This window comes from Sciurus carolinensis, chromosome X (genome assembly GCF_902686445.1).
Source record: "Sciurus carolinensis chromosome X, mSciCar1.2, whole genome shotgun sequence".
NCBI lineage: Eukaryota > Metazoa > Chordata > Mammalia > Rodentia > Sciuridae > Sciurus > Sciurus carolinensis.
The window spans coordinates 18,207,568-18,227,445 of record NC_062232.1 but is presented as its reverse complement, the minus strand read 5'-3'; the positions used below and the strand labels follow the sequence as shown (position 1 = coordinate 18,227,445).

General features: G+C 32.4%; 1 protein-coding gene across 5 annotated transcripts in view; it reads left to right on the top strand.

Annotated features, from left to right (window-relative positions):
- Positions 1–19,878, top strand: part of Cnksr2 (connector enhancer of kinase suppressor of Ras 2) — a 275,785-nt gene that overhangs the window by 38,821 nt on the left and 217,086 nt on the right. For all 5 annotated transcript variants that reach the window (XM_047535710.1, XM_047535709.1, XM_047535712.1 and 2 more), the window contains exons 2-3: positions 969–1,132; positions 10,051–10,253. In XM_047535710.1, the coding sequence (XP_047391666.1) occupies positions 969–1,132; positions 10,051–10,253 (367 nt within the window). The remainder of the gene's footprint in view (positions 1–968; positions 1,133–10,050; positions 10,254–19,878) is intronic.

Sequence of the window (19,878 nt, the reverse complement as noted above, 5' to 3'; positions counted from 1 at the left end):
ATTTAACACTTGTCTCACTACCACAATACGTTGGTCCCCTCTGATTCATTTTTATTCTCATTCTCAGATGTTCCTTTCTGTAGCCATCCCTCAAGTTTTGTTACCCACAATGTCTTTCACCCTTTATACTCTCCCCAGAAAATCCATCCATTTATGTTTTTATTGCCATCACTACTTTCCTAAATATTTCATAATGTAGTGATCCTTTTGTGTGCCTGACTTGACCTCTAAGTAGTACATTCCTTGAGGTCTGTGTCAGATTTACTGTTCTGTCTCCAGCATACGGGCAGTGTCTAACACATAGTTTCTTATCTATTCCCTTCTTCTTGGCCACAGAATTTTCCCTTTAAAATAAAAATTCTATCTTGCTCCCTGATACTGTAATTAGTACTGACTATTAACATATTCAACACATACTTATGTTACCAGTGTACTTTTTTTTGGCTTACAACTATCTCATTGAACCCTTGCACAAATCCATAAAGTACTCTTAAACTAATTAGACAAGAAAGCTCTCGTCTTCTTAAAACCATAATCTACCTACATCTGTACCCATCTTCTCCTTTACTACTTTTTCATTAAAGATAATGGTTCTTACATATATTTAAATATCTTTGAATCTCTAACATTTTTTTGTTTTCATCACAATTTTAATGGTGTCAACTCTCTAACATCTTTATAGAAAAGCAAGGTTGTTGTTTTGTTTTGTTTTTTAAGGTAGGTGTTTGAATATAGAAGTCATATATAGGAATATGATGAAGAGACTACTACCACTGTTGTTATTACTATCATTAATATTTTTCTGAAGCTCACATATAGGTTGACAAAGTTGGATGATTGAACTAGTACAAAGTAAAAATGGACTTAACTTGTAATATAGTAGTAATTAACAGTTGTTTCCCCCTGTCCCTCAATTTGTTTGACTCAACTTGTTTTTCATTTGGGCCTTCCATACTTTTATGTTGCAGGTCTTGATGACTGTTTGCAGCAGTATATTAAGAACTTTGAGAGGGAGAAGATCAGTGGGGACCAGCTGCTACGTATTACACATCAAGAGCTAGAAGATCTGGGAGTCAGCCGCATTGGCCATCAGGAACTGATCTTGGAAGCAGTTGACCTTTTGTGTGCACTGGTAAGAACATGAAACTGGTGGACATAACCCTTATTTCTCTTTTTTTCCTTTTACTTATTTCTTCTTTTTCCTTCTCTTCTTTTAATAATTCGTATGCAAGTAGAGGGGAAAAAAATCCCCTAATCCTTAACCAACTAGGTGTGGTATTTCCCTCCTTCCTTGAATTTATTATATTAGTGCCAAATGACAACAAAGCTTGTGACTCAATTGTTGATATTAGCCACTTAAATTAGAGCTCACCAAGGAGGTTTTCACAGCAGAATTTTGGACACACAATTGACTACAAATAATCATAAAGTCAAATTACTTCTAAAAGTTTTTACTTTGTATAAAAAACACTAATATTATTTTAGAGAAGTTTTTAAATAATCAAATTATTTGAGTATCCTTTACAAATACATCCAGTGAAAATTGAATATTGTACATTATATGGTCACTTTCTTATATTAAAGAGCAAAGCATAGTTAGACAAACATATCCATGTGAAAATAAACTGCCTGAAAGATTTTGACAGTACATTAGATAATCTGAGAGGAACTTAGAGTTTTTCTCCAGGTGAGGTAAGATGACACTAACCTTATTGGTTTTAAATTCTTCCCATTATTTATTAGGGAGTCTGGAATGACACGGAGAAAAAAATATGATCAATGCAATATGCTAACCTTGATTTGTATCTTGGCTAAATCAACTACTAACACTTAGGAATAAATAAAATAGTTAATTTGTTTAAAATGAAGATAAAAACTACCTCTCAGTGGTAGTGTAAAAAATAAATGAGATAGTATTTGTATGATGCCTAATTCAGTGCCTGGCACACCATACTGATTCAATAAACAGTAACTATTACTGAGATGGTTATGATGAATAAGAAATGAGTAGATAATTAAACAATTCAACAATCAATTAGTACACTTAGCACTATATTGTCAGTTATGAATTGAGACCTAGTTCCTGTCCTCTTGAAAAACATAGTGGAGAAGAATGACTGACAAATAATCAGTAATTACTAAATAGAAATATAAGCTAAATACAGGAGCACAGAAGATAAAATAACTGGATTTGACTAAGAAGTATGCATGTATATTGCAAAACAGATGATATCAAAGCAACCTATGGAGGATGAATATTTACTTAAAGGTGGAGGAAGAAATGAAATGACATTCCAGATAGATAAAACAACCTAAAAACAGATACACAGAATGAAGAAGATACAGAGTGAATTTTTAAAACTAGATGTGAAACAATAGCAGAAAATTAGGCTTTAAAAATAGAATGGAGCTAAACTAAAGTGCCTTAATGTCAGAATATTTTTTGCTTCCTATTATGGGCATTGGAGAACCATCCAAAGATAATCAAATACTTTCTTTTAAATGGTAAGTGTCATAGTGGAAAAGCTGGAATGGAATGAGAGAACAATAAGGGAATATTTGAAATAATCTACATAGGTAATGAGTAGAACATGGTCTAAGCATGTGCAACCGAAGTAGAGAAATTCTGGTGAGTGGGAAGGGTCAGGTAAAGGAAGGAAAAGAATCCATCTTTCTTAACTACAGAGACAGAAGATTTTGCACCAGTGAAGATAAGCAGTAGCATCAAGAATATATGTAGTGGGAATATAAATTGCACTTTGGGTTTGTTGAATTCAAGGTATCTCTGGGTTATAAAAAAAAGGAATATCATCAGACAATGTGACATACAGATTTGAAACTGAGAAGCATCTGAAGATACAGATTTGTGAATCTCAATTATGTGAAGATTAAATTCATAGAAAAGAGGTTACCCAGGGGGGGCCTCTAGAACCTAAAAATAAGAGAGGCAGTTTGAAACCTGGGATGGGATGGAAGGAAAGACTTATAGTGACCAGAAAAGCATGAAGACAACTACGAAAGAGTTGTCAAAAACCATAGAAGAGTGTTATTTTCATTAAGGAGCATCAATAATGTCATCAAATTTCACTGAATCCAATAGGATAAGCAAGGGTAAGAGACCTGACTGAAAACAGTTTCCAAACTAAGAGTGAAATCTGAAACCAGATTGAATTACACCTCCCAACTTCTTATCTTCACTGTCATTTCCTTAAGGAAATGTTCCTTGATTACTTCATCTGTTTACCTGATCTAAAATAAACCTCCCCTGCCCCTGCTATTCTCACTCTTAAGCCACATTTCATTTTTTAATTATATATTTTTGGGTGTTTATCATATCTCTTTCACTGAACCATAAGCTATTTGGGAAAAGTGGCATATGCCCATTGAACATGTATGATGTGGCACTAATGATACTCTTAATAATTTTGAAAATGGCAATGCAGGAGTCTTGTCACATGCATCACATGATAGTTTAGGGATATTTTTATTTACTGAGATAACCTAAATTCAGATCATACTATGTGCCTGCACTCTGTCTGAATCAGGTTTCAGAAATCATGTAAAAGGATAATACTCATGGTAAGATAATGGACCACAGTATTTTTAGCAGACTGGTCTCCAAGTCTGAGTCAGAGTGCTGCTGAAATTATGATAGAAATAGATTGGAGATGTATATGTGATCTATCAGTTCCCTGTTTGTTATATAACAGTAAAAATTGTGTGTTTTAGAACCCTTTTAGAATTGTGGTAAATCTATAAGTATGCTGAGTTTTAATCTTTACTATTTTGGGTTTCAGCACCATAGTGCTGCATCATTTGAATATTTCATTATGTGGTTGAGGTCTTCTGGAAGTTAACACAGGAAAAAACCTTGAGACTAAATTCCTTTAAGTTTTGTATTTATTCCACGTTCAATTGGTCACATTCACTGAAGAGATCAAATGTTTAATTTCCTTTTTACCCCTTCCTGATGGCTATACATGAGCAAGTCAGAAGGGCCAGATATCCTTCAGTTTATGCAGCACATAAGGCAAATTTATGGGCAGAGAATTCTGATTTATTTCTATATACCATCATAAAACAAGGAGGTGAGATGCCCATCAGCAAGCTGAGTTGACTAGACCAGGAGTTGTCCTGTCTCTGATTTCCACTGGTCTTTCTACTTCTTCCTTACATGTATTTATTTCTTCTTTCAACAACTACATTTCATGCCCAAACAATGCTACCAATGAGAATACAAAGATGAAAAAAACATAATGTATATTCCTAAGATATATGTAATCCATTAAGGAAGACAACAGTCACTAAAAGAGAACATAATTTTTATTTAAAAAATCCCAGAGAAGGAAAGTAAGGATGAGTAGATGTTCGCTGAGCAAAAATGTTATTTAGGCAGAAGAAATATCATGTGTAAACCAGAATTGTGAAAAAGTATAGAGTGGTTGGAGGAAAATGAGAATATTGATTTGACTGGAGTGAAACTGGGAAGTGATAAGATAAAGGCCCTTGTAAACCTTGTATCACATTATACTTCTTTGCTTAGATTCTGCAGTACTTCAGTTCATAGTAGGCTCCTCCAAGAAAAATACTTTTGTCCATCTCATGGTTTTTTCTTCCCCTTTCTGTTCATAATTTTTTGTTTTGCCTACATAAGTCTTTGACTCTGAAGTTTCAGTTCCTACTATAAGAAAGACAGAAAAATGATCAAATTCCTTTTGTTTCTTTTAAGCTATGCTATATTCTCATCTGCTCTGTTTTGAAGTTAGTCATGATGGAACATAAATGTTATGGCAACTGATAAATATTAAGGGCTTATTTAGTCATCTGTTCATTCGTGCAGCATATATTTGTTAAACATCAACTATAATGTTTGCACCAAGTTATTCCAAAAGAAGTGTGCCATTTATGATTTGGATGTATGTTAACTCTTTCAAGCTATTATACTACTATTTAGTGTACTTAACTAGAGAACAAAGAGTGTTAAGAAGTAAAAGCATAAAATATAATGTATGACCCTTAATTTGTGTTCTGATAATATATTATTTATTGGAAACTATAAGTGAATAGTTTATGACAAGATGAGTAGTTTTCATTATTCTTATACTTTTCATATAATAGGCATTTTGCATGAAAAATGTGACATTTGCAATTGCTAGGATTTGTTTCTTTGCAACATAATTGCTTGGTCATTCATCTCAAAACAACTTATTTTCTGAAAAAATTCATTAAGCCTTTTAAGACTCACTCATACTTATAAAGCAGATTATTATAAACCTGAACACCTGCTGCATGATACATTCAAATTAAGAACTTTGAGTAAGATGGCATCAACATTGTAAAATGTTTGGTACCAATTTTGAATATTTTTATTAAGTAGTGAGAATTTTCTGCTAGTATTTAGCCAACTTGGTTTTATAAATTGTTAAATATGTTCCTTTATTTCACTCATAAGCTTTTACACACATATAATTTAAAGAGAAGACCAGTTTGAACTTAGCACCATTTACATTGAGACTAGACTGGCTATGTTGAATCAGTTCTGAATGATAACCAGTTCCTGGCACATGAATTAATGGCCAGACATATGAACACATAGTTAAGTATAGGAGAAACAAAGCAGCTAAGTACATTTCAGGTCCACATTTTGTTTTCTTGAGGTAGTTCTTTCTTTTCTAATAGTAATGCCCCATTTATAACCAATAAAAAGAAAATGTATAATGGATAAACCTGCATGGCAAAAGAGCACTTTTAGGCTTTTACTTAGAGAAGGCAGATACAAATTTGTTTTTATTATTTAACTAGTATATATAAAAACAAAAACTATACATAATAATGGGGTACCATGTGATGTTTCAGTATATGAATTGTTTAAATAAGGTTAAACATATCTATATTCTCAATCATCTATCATTTCTTCCTTTTTTTTTTTTTTTGCAGTGCTGGGGATTAAACCCAGGGCCTTGTGATCTATCATTTCTTTATGGTGAAAACATTCAGTGCCATTTTTTCTAGCTTTTTTTAAATGTATAGTATATTATTATTACATACAGTCACCCTATTGTGCAATACCACACCAGAAGTTCTATTCTTTATATGGTAGGCAAGGGAGTATTGTGATTTACTGGTGACTTAACAAGTCTCAGTGAAGCATGTACTTTTATGAAAGAAGTAGAAAGAAAATATATTCACAGTAATTGATTTTGACCTACTTAAAACTGAGTTTTGAAGATAAAAATTAACTGGATAGATTAATCTGTCTCCTTTGTTAATATAGTAGCATAAAAGCACTTTTATGTAGAGATAAACTTCTAACCTATTTTTGTACTCTTCTAGATTTTTTAAGTATGCTTTTGGATTATAGGTATAACTAATTATATTTGTTAGCTAGTACAAGTATTTTTTGGTTTTGTTTATTTTGCTTTTTGTACAGTGCTGGGGATAGAACCCAGGGCCTTGCATTTACTAAACAAATGTTCTACCTACCACTGAGATATAAGGCCAGCCCTAGAAGTTTTAAGAATTTCCTTCTCTGTTTACTGCTACATATTTTTTGTCTCCTGCCACTGGATTCCTCTTTCCTCTCCAATTTTACCTCTATTCCATGCAGGATATTTCTTTATGAGGTTTCCAAGTTAGAAGATCTTCTTAGGATATCCTTCTGGATTTTGTCCAGAAGGTTTATCTATTCCCTAATTTTTCAGTTATATTCAAAATAATTTTAATACCTTAAATTTTAAAGTCTTCAAAGTATTTTTACTTGGCCTTCAGATTTTACTTATAGGAAGATTAATATTTTAAAATAATTTTTAGCTTTTCTCATAAATTATGCGAGATAAAAATGCTATATAGGGAGAAATAATTTAATCTTTTATGGAGGCTAACAACTATAGTGAAAGATCAGTTACCAGGTTGATTGATTAAGTTTCCCTGTAATAAACTATTATAATTTAAGCCTTTCTAAATTATTATAATTTGTTCATAAACAAGTGTTTCCTGATTAAATGTATTAATGAAAAATCCTGAAACCCATAATATTTTATAGAAAATGGTTTAAAACGGTAGAAAACTTCTGAAAATATTTTTTAACATTTCAGATATATCCTAGTTGACTTAGTTATAAATTGTTTCTATCTAGTCATTAGATAATATCTTTTATAAACTTATGAAGATTCCCTTCTTAATATACCATCAAACTAGATAAAATCTCCTGAATTTTTCACAGATAACCAATGGTCAAATGCAATAGAATTTGAATAGAATGTTCTTTTACTTGCACAAGCCAAATCTTTTAACTTGAGAGAAGAATATTGCAATTTGAATTCATCAGTAAATATTTAATATACTGTATTTTCTTTTTAAAAACAAGCCTATGACCCCAAAAAGAATATTCTTTTTTATTTTCTGTTACAGCTTTGTAATTATACATAGTAGCTGAGTTCATCCTAACAAACTCATACATGCATGGAATTCAATTTTGGTTCATGCCCCCCCCCATTTGATCTCCCCTTTATTCACTCCCATTTTTCCCTCCAATCCTCCGTCTACTTCCCCATTTTCCTTCTTCTGCTCTTTTAGAATTCTTTTTGCTCATCTATTTATTTATATTTAATTGGTTCTTTTTACTTATACATAAATGTGAAATTCCCTGTGATATATTTATACACAGAACATGATTTTTAAGAATTCATTCTGCATTACATCCCCTTTTCCCATCTCTCCACTCTCCCTCTTGATCTCCTCCTTCTGCATTACTATCTTTCTTTTATCTTTATGATACCCTGTCTTCCCCCTTTCCTTTATTTTACTCTAGCTTCTGCAAATGAGAGAAAACATACCACCTTTGAGTTTCTGAATTTGGCTTAATTCACGTAGCCTGGTATTCTCCATTTCCATTACTTTATCAGCAAATGCCATAATTTCATTCTTTATTGCTGAGTAGAACTCCATTTTGTGTGTGTGTGTGTATATAAAAGTCTGATTATTCTTTGATGAGAATTTACATTTTTATTAAAATAATATTCTTTTTGGAACAAAAAAACACAAATAACTCAAGTGGGTAAAAGAACTAAAAAGAAACTTCTCCAAAGAAGAAATACAAAAGGTCAACAAATATATGAAAAATATACAAACACACACACACACACACACATACCACGATTTCTTAATTCATTCATCTATTGATGGATATCTGTGATGATTCCATAATTTAGCTATTGTGAATTATACTGCTAAAATATTGAGGTGACTATATCACTACTATAGTATACTGTTTTTAGATCATTTGGTAAAATATCAAGGAGTGGGATAGCTGGGTCATGTGGTAGTTCCATCCCTAGTGTTTTGAGGAATCTCTATACTGCTTTCCAGAGTGGTTGTACTAGTTGCAATTCCACCAACAGTGTATAAGTGTACCCTTTTCCCCAAAACCTTACCAGTACTTATTGTTTGTATTCTTGATAAATGCCATTCTGACTAGAGTAAGATGAAATCTTAGTGTAATTTTGATTTGCATTTTACTGATTGCTAGAGATGATGAACATTTTTCATGTATTTGTAGACCTTTTTATTTATTCTTTTGAGAAGTCTCTTTTTAGTTCTTTTACCTACTTGTTTATTGAGTTGTGTTTTTTTCCCAAGAAGAATCTTCTTTTAATAAAAACATAAATTATCAAAAAACAATAATCAGACTTTTATTATCATTAAGATTTTGGAGGTAACATACACAACAATTTGATATTTAATGTTTATGCTTTAAATTTTTTTCTCCTTTTTTCCCCGACTAAGTTCTCTTTTGTTAGATTACCTTAGGAAAATATCTTGGTTGGCTAAGACATTTCAATTAAATGGACCATTGCTTCCCTTTTCTATTCTTTGTCTACCACTATTCTTCAGTTGTTCTGACTATCCTCCTCAGTATAATATTGATACTAAAGAATGTGGTAGATACATCCCCTTGCAGGTGATTTGGTAACTTACAGTTCCTTTCTAACACTATCTGGTCTAATGCTGAGCACTTTAAGCAAACCATTAACAAAACCCTGTACCTCAGTTTCCTCAAATTTGAAAGGAGGATAAGTCAAACAGTCCTAATACTCTCTGGGTTTTATGATTTACTATATTTTTAATTTTACCTATGAGAGTGACATGTATACTGCTAAGGTTTTGATCAATGTCATCCTTTGATCTCATTAACTGCCTTTTCTTAGGGGTGTACTACAACTTAAAATTAGCTGCTTTAAATTTTAATTACAGCTTATGAAAACTTTCCCTGTTTATTTGAGGGAATTCTGTAATCCTTTTCTATTTCAAGATGGTAAAAAGCTTTCTCATATTTATACTTAGTTATATAACCCCTTTCAACAATAATATATAGACAAAATATTTAGATTGAATTAATAAATTCAAACTGGAAATCGAAAAGTGAGAACCAGACAAAGAAGAATGCAGATATACTTACCAAAAATGTCGCTAGGATTACATTGGGTGTGCTTCATATTTGACTGGGAGCTAATGCAGCCATGAAAAAAATAACAAAGTTTAGTTCCATAATTTATACTATAAAAAGGAGAGAGTATATTAGTTTCCTTGAAGAAGCCAAGTTTTCCCTGATATTATATTACAAAAGAAACTCTTCTGGGTCATGTAGAGTGCACAGAAAAAAGGTATATATTATGTGTAATTTATTTCTTGCTTTTTTACTTTGTTTGTTTATGCTTATTTTCTTAACTTCAGGGAAGCAGAATTTTTCCTAATATCTAGATTCATGACCTGTCTTGCTCTCTCAGACACCATAGTTCCAAGATATAATGCTCCATTATCCCACGTTCACATTAGTGCATAACACATTTTATTATAAGTCCTTTATCTGACATCTCCCCAAACCCTAACTTGACAGTGGGCTCCAATAGGCCAAGAATCCTATCTTATTCATTTATAACACTAACACTAGCCCCATTACCCGTGTATAATCAAGTACTCAATGAATATTTTAGTTAATAAGCAAAATACTAACTTTAAGCATATTTGTTATCTTTCTCTTTTATAATTCAGAATTATGGCTTGGAAACAGAAAATCTAAAAACCCTTTCTCACAAGTTGAATGCATCTGCCAAAAATCTACAGAACTTTATAACAGGAAGGAGAAGGAGTGGTCATTATGATGGAAGGACCAGCCGAAAATTACCAAATGACTTTCTGACCTCTGTTGTGGATCTGATTGGAGCAGCCAAGAGTCTGCTTGCCTGGTTGGACAGGTAAAATGTTCCACATGTTTCATAAATAACCCCTTCTCAGATAAGAGCTTGAATGTAATATTATTTCATATTTTCTTTTGAAGGGATTGAACAGGTAGAAGGGTACCTAACAAGACATGCCTGATAATGACTCATCACAATATAGGGGTATCACTGAATGGATATTAATATTTTATAAAAGTTTACATCCAAATAAGTAGCCAGTCAAAAATTTATTTAAGCCAGGCACTGTGGCACATGTCTGTAATCCCAGTGATTCTGGAGACTGAGGCAGGAAGATCACGAGTTCAAAGAGCCTCAGCAACTTAGTGCGGTGCTAAGCAACTCACTGAGACCCTGTCTCTAAATAAAAAATGCAAGCTAGGACTGGGGATGTAGCTCAGTGGTTTAGTGCCACTGGGTTTAATCCCCGGTGCCCCCCCACAAAAAATATATATGTATTTATATATTTATTTATTTATATATTTGGTACCAGTGATTGAACCCAGGGGTACTAATATATACACACACATAAACATTAAGAGATGATCCTAAATTAGACCTGAGTACTAAGTTATATTACTAGCTTTTTGGTAATTAATAGCATAGTTCTTTGCATTATAACATCATTAAAATTTAATTCTCACAGTTATGTAAATCCTGCTTATCCATCATTGAAAGTAATTATATTTTAAATAAGTACATTTTAAATGTTTTAAATGTTTTACCAGTGGTTAGTAAATAAAATTTGGCTTACTTCTTAAGTAATATAACACAGGTTTGTTTGAGATGCTTCTCAATAATCAGAAAGCTTAAAGAACACATTGATTTTAGTTCTATCTTATTTTATTATCACCTGCCCTATAATTATAAATTTTCCCAGTCTTGATTTTTCTATTTGGTAAATTCCTTTATGTTTTCTTTTTACTCTAGTATTAAGACAAATGGATAGTTAGAATGATTATGGAATATATAAAATCATAAGTGTTTTTCAATATTATAGAAGTCTCTGAGCCTTTATTGTATTATTAATTTTTATGCTGGTATTCTTTTTATCATCTAATAAGATGCTCTTGGTAAATGTTAATTCACCTACATTTATGAAAACATATAGGTGTACCTACACATATACAAAAAACACACACATAGCAATCTATGGATCAGTCAATGGTGTTTTGTGTTTATTTTTTTATTTTGATCATTGTACACAAATGGGGTACAGCTTTGGTTTCTCTGGTTATACATGAAGTAGTGTCACATTGTTTGCGTAATCATACGTGTACGTACGGTAATAATGATTGTCTCATTCTATTATTTTTCCTTCCCGCCCCTCATTTTCCTCTATATTATTCATCCTTCCTCCATTCTTGCCTCTCCCCCATTATATATTATCATCCACTTATCAGAAAAATAATTCATTCTTTGAATTTTTGGGGGATTGGCTTCTTTCACTTAGCATGGTATTCTCCAACTCCATTTACCTGCAAATGCTATAATTTTATTCTTCTTTATGGCTGAATAATATTCCATTATGTATCTGTACCACAGTTTCTTTATCCATTCATCTGTTGAAGGGCATCTAGGTTGGTTCCACAATCTAGCTATTGTGAATTGAGCTGCTGTAAACATTGATGTAGCTGTGTCACTGTAGTATGCTGATTTTAAATCCTTTGGGTACAGGCCAAGGAGTGGGATAGCTGGGTCAAATGGTGGTTCCATTCCAAGTTTTCTAAGGAATCCCCATACTGCTTTCCAGATTGGCTACTCCAATTTGCAACCGCACCAGCAATGTATGAGTGTACCTTTTTCCCCACATCTTTGCCAACGCCTATTGTTGCTTGTATTGTTGATAATAGACATTCTAATTGGGGTGAGATGAAATCTTAGGGTAGTTTTGATTTGCATTTCTCTTATTATTAGAGATGTTGAACATTTTTTCATATATCTGTTGATTGCTTGAAAATCTGCCTCATTCACAATAGTCTCAAAAGAAATAAAATACTTGGGAATCAATCGAACAAAAGAGGTGAAAGACCTCTACAATGAGAACTACAGAACACTAAAGAAAGAAATTAAAGAAAACCTTAGAAGTTGGAAAGATCTTCCATGTTCTTGGATAGGCAGAATTAATATTGTCAAAATGGCCATACTACCAAAAGTGCTATACAAATTCAATGCAATTCCAGTTAAAATCACAATGACATTCCTTATCAAAATAGAGAAAGCAATCATGAAATTCATTTGGAAAAATAAGAGACCCATAATAGCCAAAGCAATCCTTAGCAGAAAGAGTAAAGCAGACTTTCAACTGTACTACAGAGCAGTAGTAACAAAAACAGCATGATATTGGCACCACAATAGACAGGCAGACCAATGGTACAGAATAGAGGACACAGAGACAAACCCACATAAATAGAGTTGTCTCATACTAGATAAAGGTACCGAAAAAATACTATGGAGGAAAGATAGCCTGTTCAACAAATGGTGCTGGGAAAACTGGAAATCCATATACAGCAAAATGAAACTAAACCCCTCTCATCCTGCACAAAACTGAACTCAAAATGGATCAAGGACCTAGGAATTAGGCCAGAAACCCTGTACCTAATAGATGAAGAAGTAGGTTCAAATCTTCATCATGCCAGTTTAGGACCAGACTTCCTTAACAGGACTCCCAAAGCACAAGGAATAAAAGCAGGAATCAATAAATGGGATAGATTCAAACTGAAAAGCTTTTTTTCAGCAAAGGAAACACTCAACAATAAGAGAGATCCTAAAGAGTGGGAGAATATCTTTGCCACATGCACTTCAGATAGAGCACTAATCTCCAGAATTTATAAGGAACTCAAAAAACTTTACATCAAGATTACAAATAACCCAGTCAATAAATAGGCTAAAGAAATGAGCAGATACTTGTGTTTATTTTTTGGGAAGAGAAATGGTGACAAAAAGCCTGAAGGAAATAATTTAAGTCATCTATTTGACTCTATTGCTGCAAAGGTTCTCACAGTGCATATTTTCTCTTATATCATACCATAGTACTTAATTAAATCAAAGAGCATTCGACATTTTTACTATGAAAATGAAATAAATACTTGAGGGTAAACAAAAAGAAAAATTGAGTTAATTTTAAAATCTCTTGAGACTTCTGTAAATTTAAAAAAGGAAGCTGAAGTTTTTATTTTGAAGATCTTTCACAGAAAAGTCCAGCTCCAGGCTGTCTTGCCTTACTGATGGTGCTTTAACAGCTTACATTAAGAAAATGAAAAGGGAAAGAAAAGCTGAAAGAGAAAAGCAGAATAAAGAAACAAAATTCTTTGTCATTCATTTGTACTTTATGGAAAAGGCAGTGGGAAGTTGCTTAGGGTTTTTGTTGTATTCATGTCTATGAATTTCAAAAATGACTTGGGCTACATGTTGGAAAAGATTAGAGAAGAGTAAACTAGAAGAAGGGAAACAGTTAGAACTTTTTTTTGTTTTTACTTTTTAGGAAGTAATCATGATGCTACTACTGATGGTGATACTAATGCTAACGTTGATGGTGACAACATCTGTGGGGCACAGATACCTCCAAACACACTCCATTTGGTCAAAACAAGGCAAAAAAAAAGATGTCTTCATTTTACATATAGGAAAACTAGAACTTAGGGAGGTTAAGTCCAAAACCAAATTGTAAGTAAATGAAGGAGCCAAGAGTCATTTCTGAGAGTCTAAATACAGGAATTTATTTGTTCTGCTTTTGGTTGAGATTTTAAATTTGAAAAGCAGTTATGAGAATGGAAGAGTTATTTATGCAGATAATAAGACCCAGTGACAGGTAAAATCTAGAGAGTAAGGGAAAGGGAGATATTGGAATCAATAAGAATTATCTGAGTTGACTTACCCAGTGGATGATGGTATTCTTATCAAAGTAGAAAGGTTTAAGGATAATATAAAAATAGATTCCACTTGTTCTGCTCAGTTTTCCATAATATTTAGACCTTCTAATACATTATATGACTTTGTTTTAGGTATTAAGCTTATTATTTTCATCTATCTACTCTTTCATATATGCTTCAAGAGAGCAGGAATTTTTCTTCTGCTTTGTTTATTGATATCACAATTATCTAGAATTCCTAGAGTAGATCATCTGCTGCAAAAAAAATATATGTATATATAAAGTTTTTTGGTACCAGAAATTGAACCCAGTGTTGCTTAACCACTGAACCACATCCTCAGCCTTTCTTTTATTTTATTTTTTTAAAGTTTGAGACAGGATCTCACTAAGTTTCTCAGAACCTCCCTAAATTGCTGAGGCTGGCTTTGAACTTGGAATCCTCCTGCCTCAGACTCCTGAGCCTCTGGGATTACAGGCATGTACCACCATGCCACGCTTTCAAAAATATTTTTGAATAAAGAGAGAAGTTGAGAGTGACATCACTAAAGCGATGTCAATGAAGAGTTTGAAGGACACTCCAAACAATATATAATAAATTCAATCTAATGATCGAAAAGAAAAAGACTTCTAAGGAAAAAAAGAAAGTAATTAGTAGGTTCAGATGCTGAGAGATTAGGTGGATAAGGAATCAAAGTGCTGGATTAGGGAATCAGAATATGACTTTAGTTGGTTGGAAATTAAAGGTAAGTGAGAACTCTTGGAAAAATTTTTCTATTAAATGATTTTTACTTCAGGATAGTTTTATATAATACTAACTTCCCCTTTTCACTGATTTTTAATCTTTTAGTTTAGAAAAAAGGAAAGAAAAATTATCAGTGCCACTAGTATATTGGGGAGCATATCTTTGCTTTCTCCTCTTTTCTGGGTTGGATGAAGATCTATCTTAAGTGCACCTTGGCTTATATAAATTTCAGAAGGTACAAGGTACTGAGATCACTTTAAATACAATAGAATTTTAGGGCTAGCATGTATGAGGTCCTGGGTTTGATCCCCAGTACTGCAATAAATGAATAAATGAATGAACAAATTAAATAGAATTCTCTCTGTAACTGTGCCAGATGAAATGTTTAGGCATTTTTTTCCCCAACAAGTGGTATAGACTTTTAGTAGAGATTCTTAGCAGATATGTGTTTAAGTTATATTTTTATTCCTTTCAAAGAAGCAAAACGTTTTCTAGGTAGCAGCAGGAGTGCCAGCTAATACTCCACATCTTCTTTCAGTATGCTTGCAAACTTTATACAGAAAACAAAACACTCTAACTAAATGTTAGGAAAACCAAAAGAACAGTGTTCTCCCTGACTATTATTGTAAATCCCCCAAATACATTGTGATGTGGTAGAGTCTCAGCTCTGCCCCTAGCCCTTGGTAATGACCCATAGCCTCTGTATTTTTATTTTCTTCTCAGAATAAGAATGAAAGATTTGCAGAATTTGAAGTGCTCTTCAAAACACTAATGTTTTATAATTGATTGATCTTGTTAACCAAAGCCAAGAGTAATATTTCCAATATATTTCCCTTGATCTAATATTAAAGAATAAACACTAAAAATTGTTACTGACTTATGATTTAAGTGCCTACCTCTTCTCTAAAATATTTACTTAATATTTTTATTTATTTCATCTTAAGTTCTAGAAAATAATGTCTTTATGCTTTCTTTATGTAAGGTAAGATTACATCTTGTCTTTTTAAATTTTTGTTTTCTTTTGAAACTTAAAATTAAATACTTAGTTATAAAATGTCCATAAAAATGATGCTGACCAAAATTTCTTACTATTTTTGTCAGTGTAGATTTGACTGACTTTGGAAGTTTTTAAATGGCCACTGCAATTGAATTTTGCCAAGTATTTGATATTTATAACTTTACTCTTTTCGTATGCAACATGCTGTAATTCTTTAGTTGAAGAATAAAATTTTATCTGTTTAAAATGACTGTTTTGATGTTGAACAACTAGTTTTGCATTTAAAGAGTATTAAATTTTTTTACAATTTATTTTTATTATAAACAAATGGGATACATGTTGTTTCTGATTGTACATGGAGTAACAGCATACCATTTGTGTAATTATACATTTACATAGGGTAATAATGTTTGATTCATTCTGTTAATTTTTCCTTCCCCCCACCCCACCCACCCCTCTTTTCCCTCTGTACAGTCCCTCCTTCCTCCATTCTTGCCCCCCTCCCACCCCCCATTATGTGTCATCATCCGCTTATCAGTGAGATCATTTGCCTTTTGGATTTTTTTTTCTTTTTTTTTTATTGTAAACAAATGGGATACATGTTGTTTCTCTGTTTGTACATGGCGTAAAGGCATACCATTTGTGTAATCATAAATTTACATAGGGTAATGTTGTTTGATTCATTCTGTTATTTTTCCCTTCCCCCCATCCCTCCCACCCCTCTTTTCCCTCTATACAGTCCTTCCTCCATTCTTGCCCCCCTCCCTAACCCTAACTCTAACCCTAACACTAAACCCTCCCACCTCCATTATGTGTCATCATCCACTTATTAGCGATATCATTCATCCTTTGGTTTTTTGAGATTGGCTTATCTCACTTAGCATGATATTCTCCAATTTCATCCATTTGCCTGCAGATGCCATAATTTTATCATTCTTTATGGCTGAGTAATATTCCATTGTGTGTGTGTGTGTGTGTGTGTGTGTGTGTGTATATATATATATATATATATATATATATATATAATTTATTTATTTATCACAGTTGCTTTATCCATTCATCAATTGAAGGGCATCTTGGTTGGTTCCACAGTCTGGCTATTGTGAATTGAGCAGCTATGAACATTGATGTGGCTGTATCTCTGTAGTATGCTGATTTTAAGTCCTTTGGGTATAGGCCGAGTAGTGGGATAGCTGGGTCAAATGGTGGTTCCATTCCAAGTTTTCTAAGGAATCTCCACACTGCTTTCCAGAGTGGCTGCACTAATTTGCATCCCCTCCAGCAATGTATGAGTGTACCTTTTTCCCCCACATCTTCTCCAACACCTATTGTTGCTTGTATTCTTGATAATCACCATTCTAATTGGGGTGAGATGGAATCTTAATGTAGTTTTGATTTGCATTTCTCTTATTACTAAAGATGGTGAACATTTTTTTCATATATCTGTTGATTATTTGTACATCTTCTTCTGTGAAGTGTCTGTTCATTTCCTTAGCCCATTTGTTGATCGGATTATTTGTATTCTTGGTGTAGAGTTTTTTTGAGTTCTTTACAGATTCTGGAGATTAGTGCTCTATCTGAAGTATGATTGGCAAAGATATTCTCCCACTCTGTAGGCTCTTTCTTCGCATTGCTGATAGTTTCCTTTGCTGAGAGAAAGCTATTTAGTTTGAATCTATCCCAGTTGTTGATTCTCGCTTTTATTTCTTGTGCTATGGGAGTCCTGTTAAGGAAAGGAGTATTAAATTTTTAGCATTAAGAAATTTGTTTCTTTTTGAAGAGAACTTGCATGTATAACAATATGATTTAAGTTTATTGCAGTTTTATTTTATGTCACTTGAAGAATGAGAAAGGAAAGGAAAATAGTAGATGAAAGTCTAATTTCATTTTAGATACTGTACTAGATGCTTTATCATTTGTGTCAATTCATTGAATTCTCAAAAAGCATGTATCATTGTAACCATCTTACACATGATATATTCAGTAACTTACCTAAAGTTGTCCATCTAGTATGAAAGTTATACTTTAAAACTGCTTTTGTCTCACACTAAAACTTTGTTATTCATCCTCTCTCATATTTTCTTGTCATGCTAACTTAAAGTTTGAACTAATTTTTGTGTATATTAAGGAAGTAATTCTTGGGAAAGGAAAGGAGCAATAAACATTTACTTGCACTGTAGTGTTTCTCTTAAAAGCTAAATAAGACTACCTGTTTTCTGGGTTTTGCCTCAATACCTCAAATTTCTGTGTAGACTTGTATTTATAGATGTTTATTTTCTTGCATAGAAAATGTTTACTTTCTAAAAACATAATAAACTTTAAATATAAAGTTTGTTCTTTTCTCTCATTTTTAGCATTTTTACTTAATTCTGATTGTTTCTAAAATACCTTTCAAGACTATTCTTTTTCAAAGGAATCAATGAAATGTCTTTTGATATTGAAAAATTTATAAATGTTTTAAGGCATAGAAATTAGGATGCTGTAAAAAATTCACAGAACTCCAAATTCATTGGTGTTTCCATTCTTTTTTTAATTTTTATTTATTTATTTATTTATTTATTTATTTATTTGTTGTATTATTTTTTATTCACTTTAATAAGGCTTATTTTCAAAGACCAAATCCTCAGATTTCTTAAACAAGTTAAAACATCAAGCTTTCTAAATTCAAAAGCTTCCCATTTTAAATATTGACCTGAATGAAACAGCAGACTTTCCTAGAGAAAGACTCAGAGGTGAATCACAGTTGGTAGCTCTACTGTTTATTTTTAATGCATGGTTTACTTCTCTATTTTAAACTGCATCCTGCTGTTTTTGACACTTCATCTTTTATGCAGTTGTCTTTGGATTTGTCAATACACACACACACATACACACACACACACTAAAAATCTAAGTACTCTAGCATCAGCAAAAATGTTCAAAATTTTTAAATAGACAAAGTTTGTTTCACTATGGTGAAAATTTATTTCCTCTCGTTTTTAGCATTACTATGTAATTCTGATTGTTTATAAAATAGCTTTTAAGACCATTCTCTTTTGAAGGAATCAATGAGATATCTTTTACTAAAAATGTTTTATATATTAAAACTATAAGAATTTAAACTGTCAGGGGAAAATGTTTTCTTTGAAAAAAAATTATGTGGAATCTTTCATCTTAAGAAAAGAGTTATTTAACTAATTTCTTCTTCCATGATAGAAAACTGTAGAATAAAAATTAATTCTATGCAGGCAAATTTACTAAGAATATGAAAGCTACATCAAACAAAACCTAGCAGATAATATGGCTCATTGTTGTCTGGTGTTATTTCATCTCATATGCTCATTGTTCCTCACTTGGTATCACTTATTTGAGAGAAAAGCAGTGATATTAGCACTGTTGCTATGCATAGACTGCCATAAGCCTTCAGCAGCGCCAACCTGAGAAATAGTAAGGCATCCCAGATTATTCTTATTGTCTCCTAATTCATTTAGGATTTCAGAACCATTAATAACCTTTCCATAAGTGTAATGTTTTGTTTGAGAAGTATGTTCAAATAACAATGTCTTATGGGATCATAAACCTTTGCACAAGAGAGAAATATCATTTTTAAGATCTAAATGGGATAATTCCTATAACAGCCATTTATTGATAAACTAAGGATTTTATCTTTTGTTTTTCCTTTCTGGCATGAAAACGTTTTCTTGCAACGAGTCACTGTGTTCTTTTCATAAGTATTCCAAGCTGTAGTTTAGGGTTTCTTTAGATTTATGAATGAAGTTCCTTTGTTTTGTTTTATTTTTGTGCCAATCACATTCAGTTTTTCTGTAGAGACCAATTTAATTTATCTGACAAGTGAACTTTAAGTCATGATTGAGTGGTCATCTTTGGTGACCTATAAATATTGGAACCCTACCTGTCAGCCTTGTATACTTATTTATATATGTAGATAGTCCAGGTCCTCATCCCAAACATTAATATCAGTTAGCTAAGAATGACTTCTTATCATTTGCCTTTAAAATGAAAACTTTACAGGGATTCTTAATTACTAAATAAG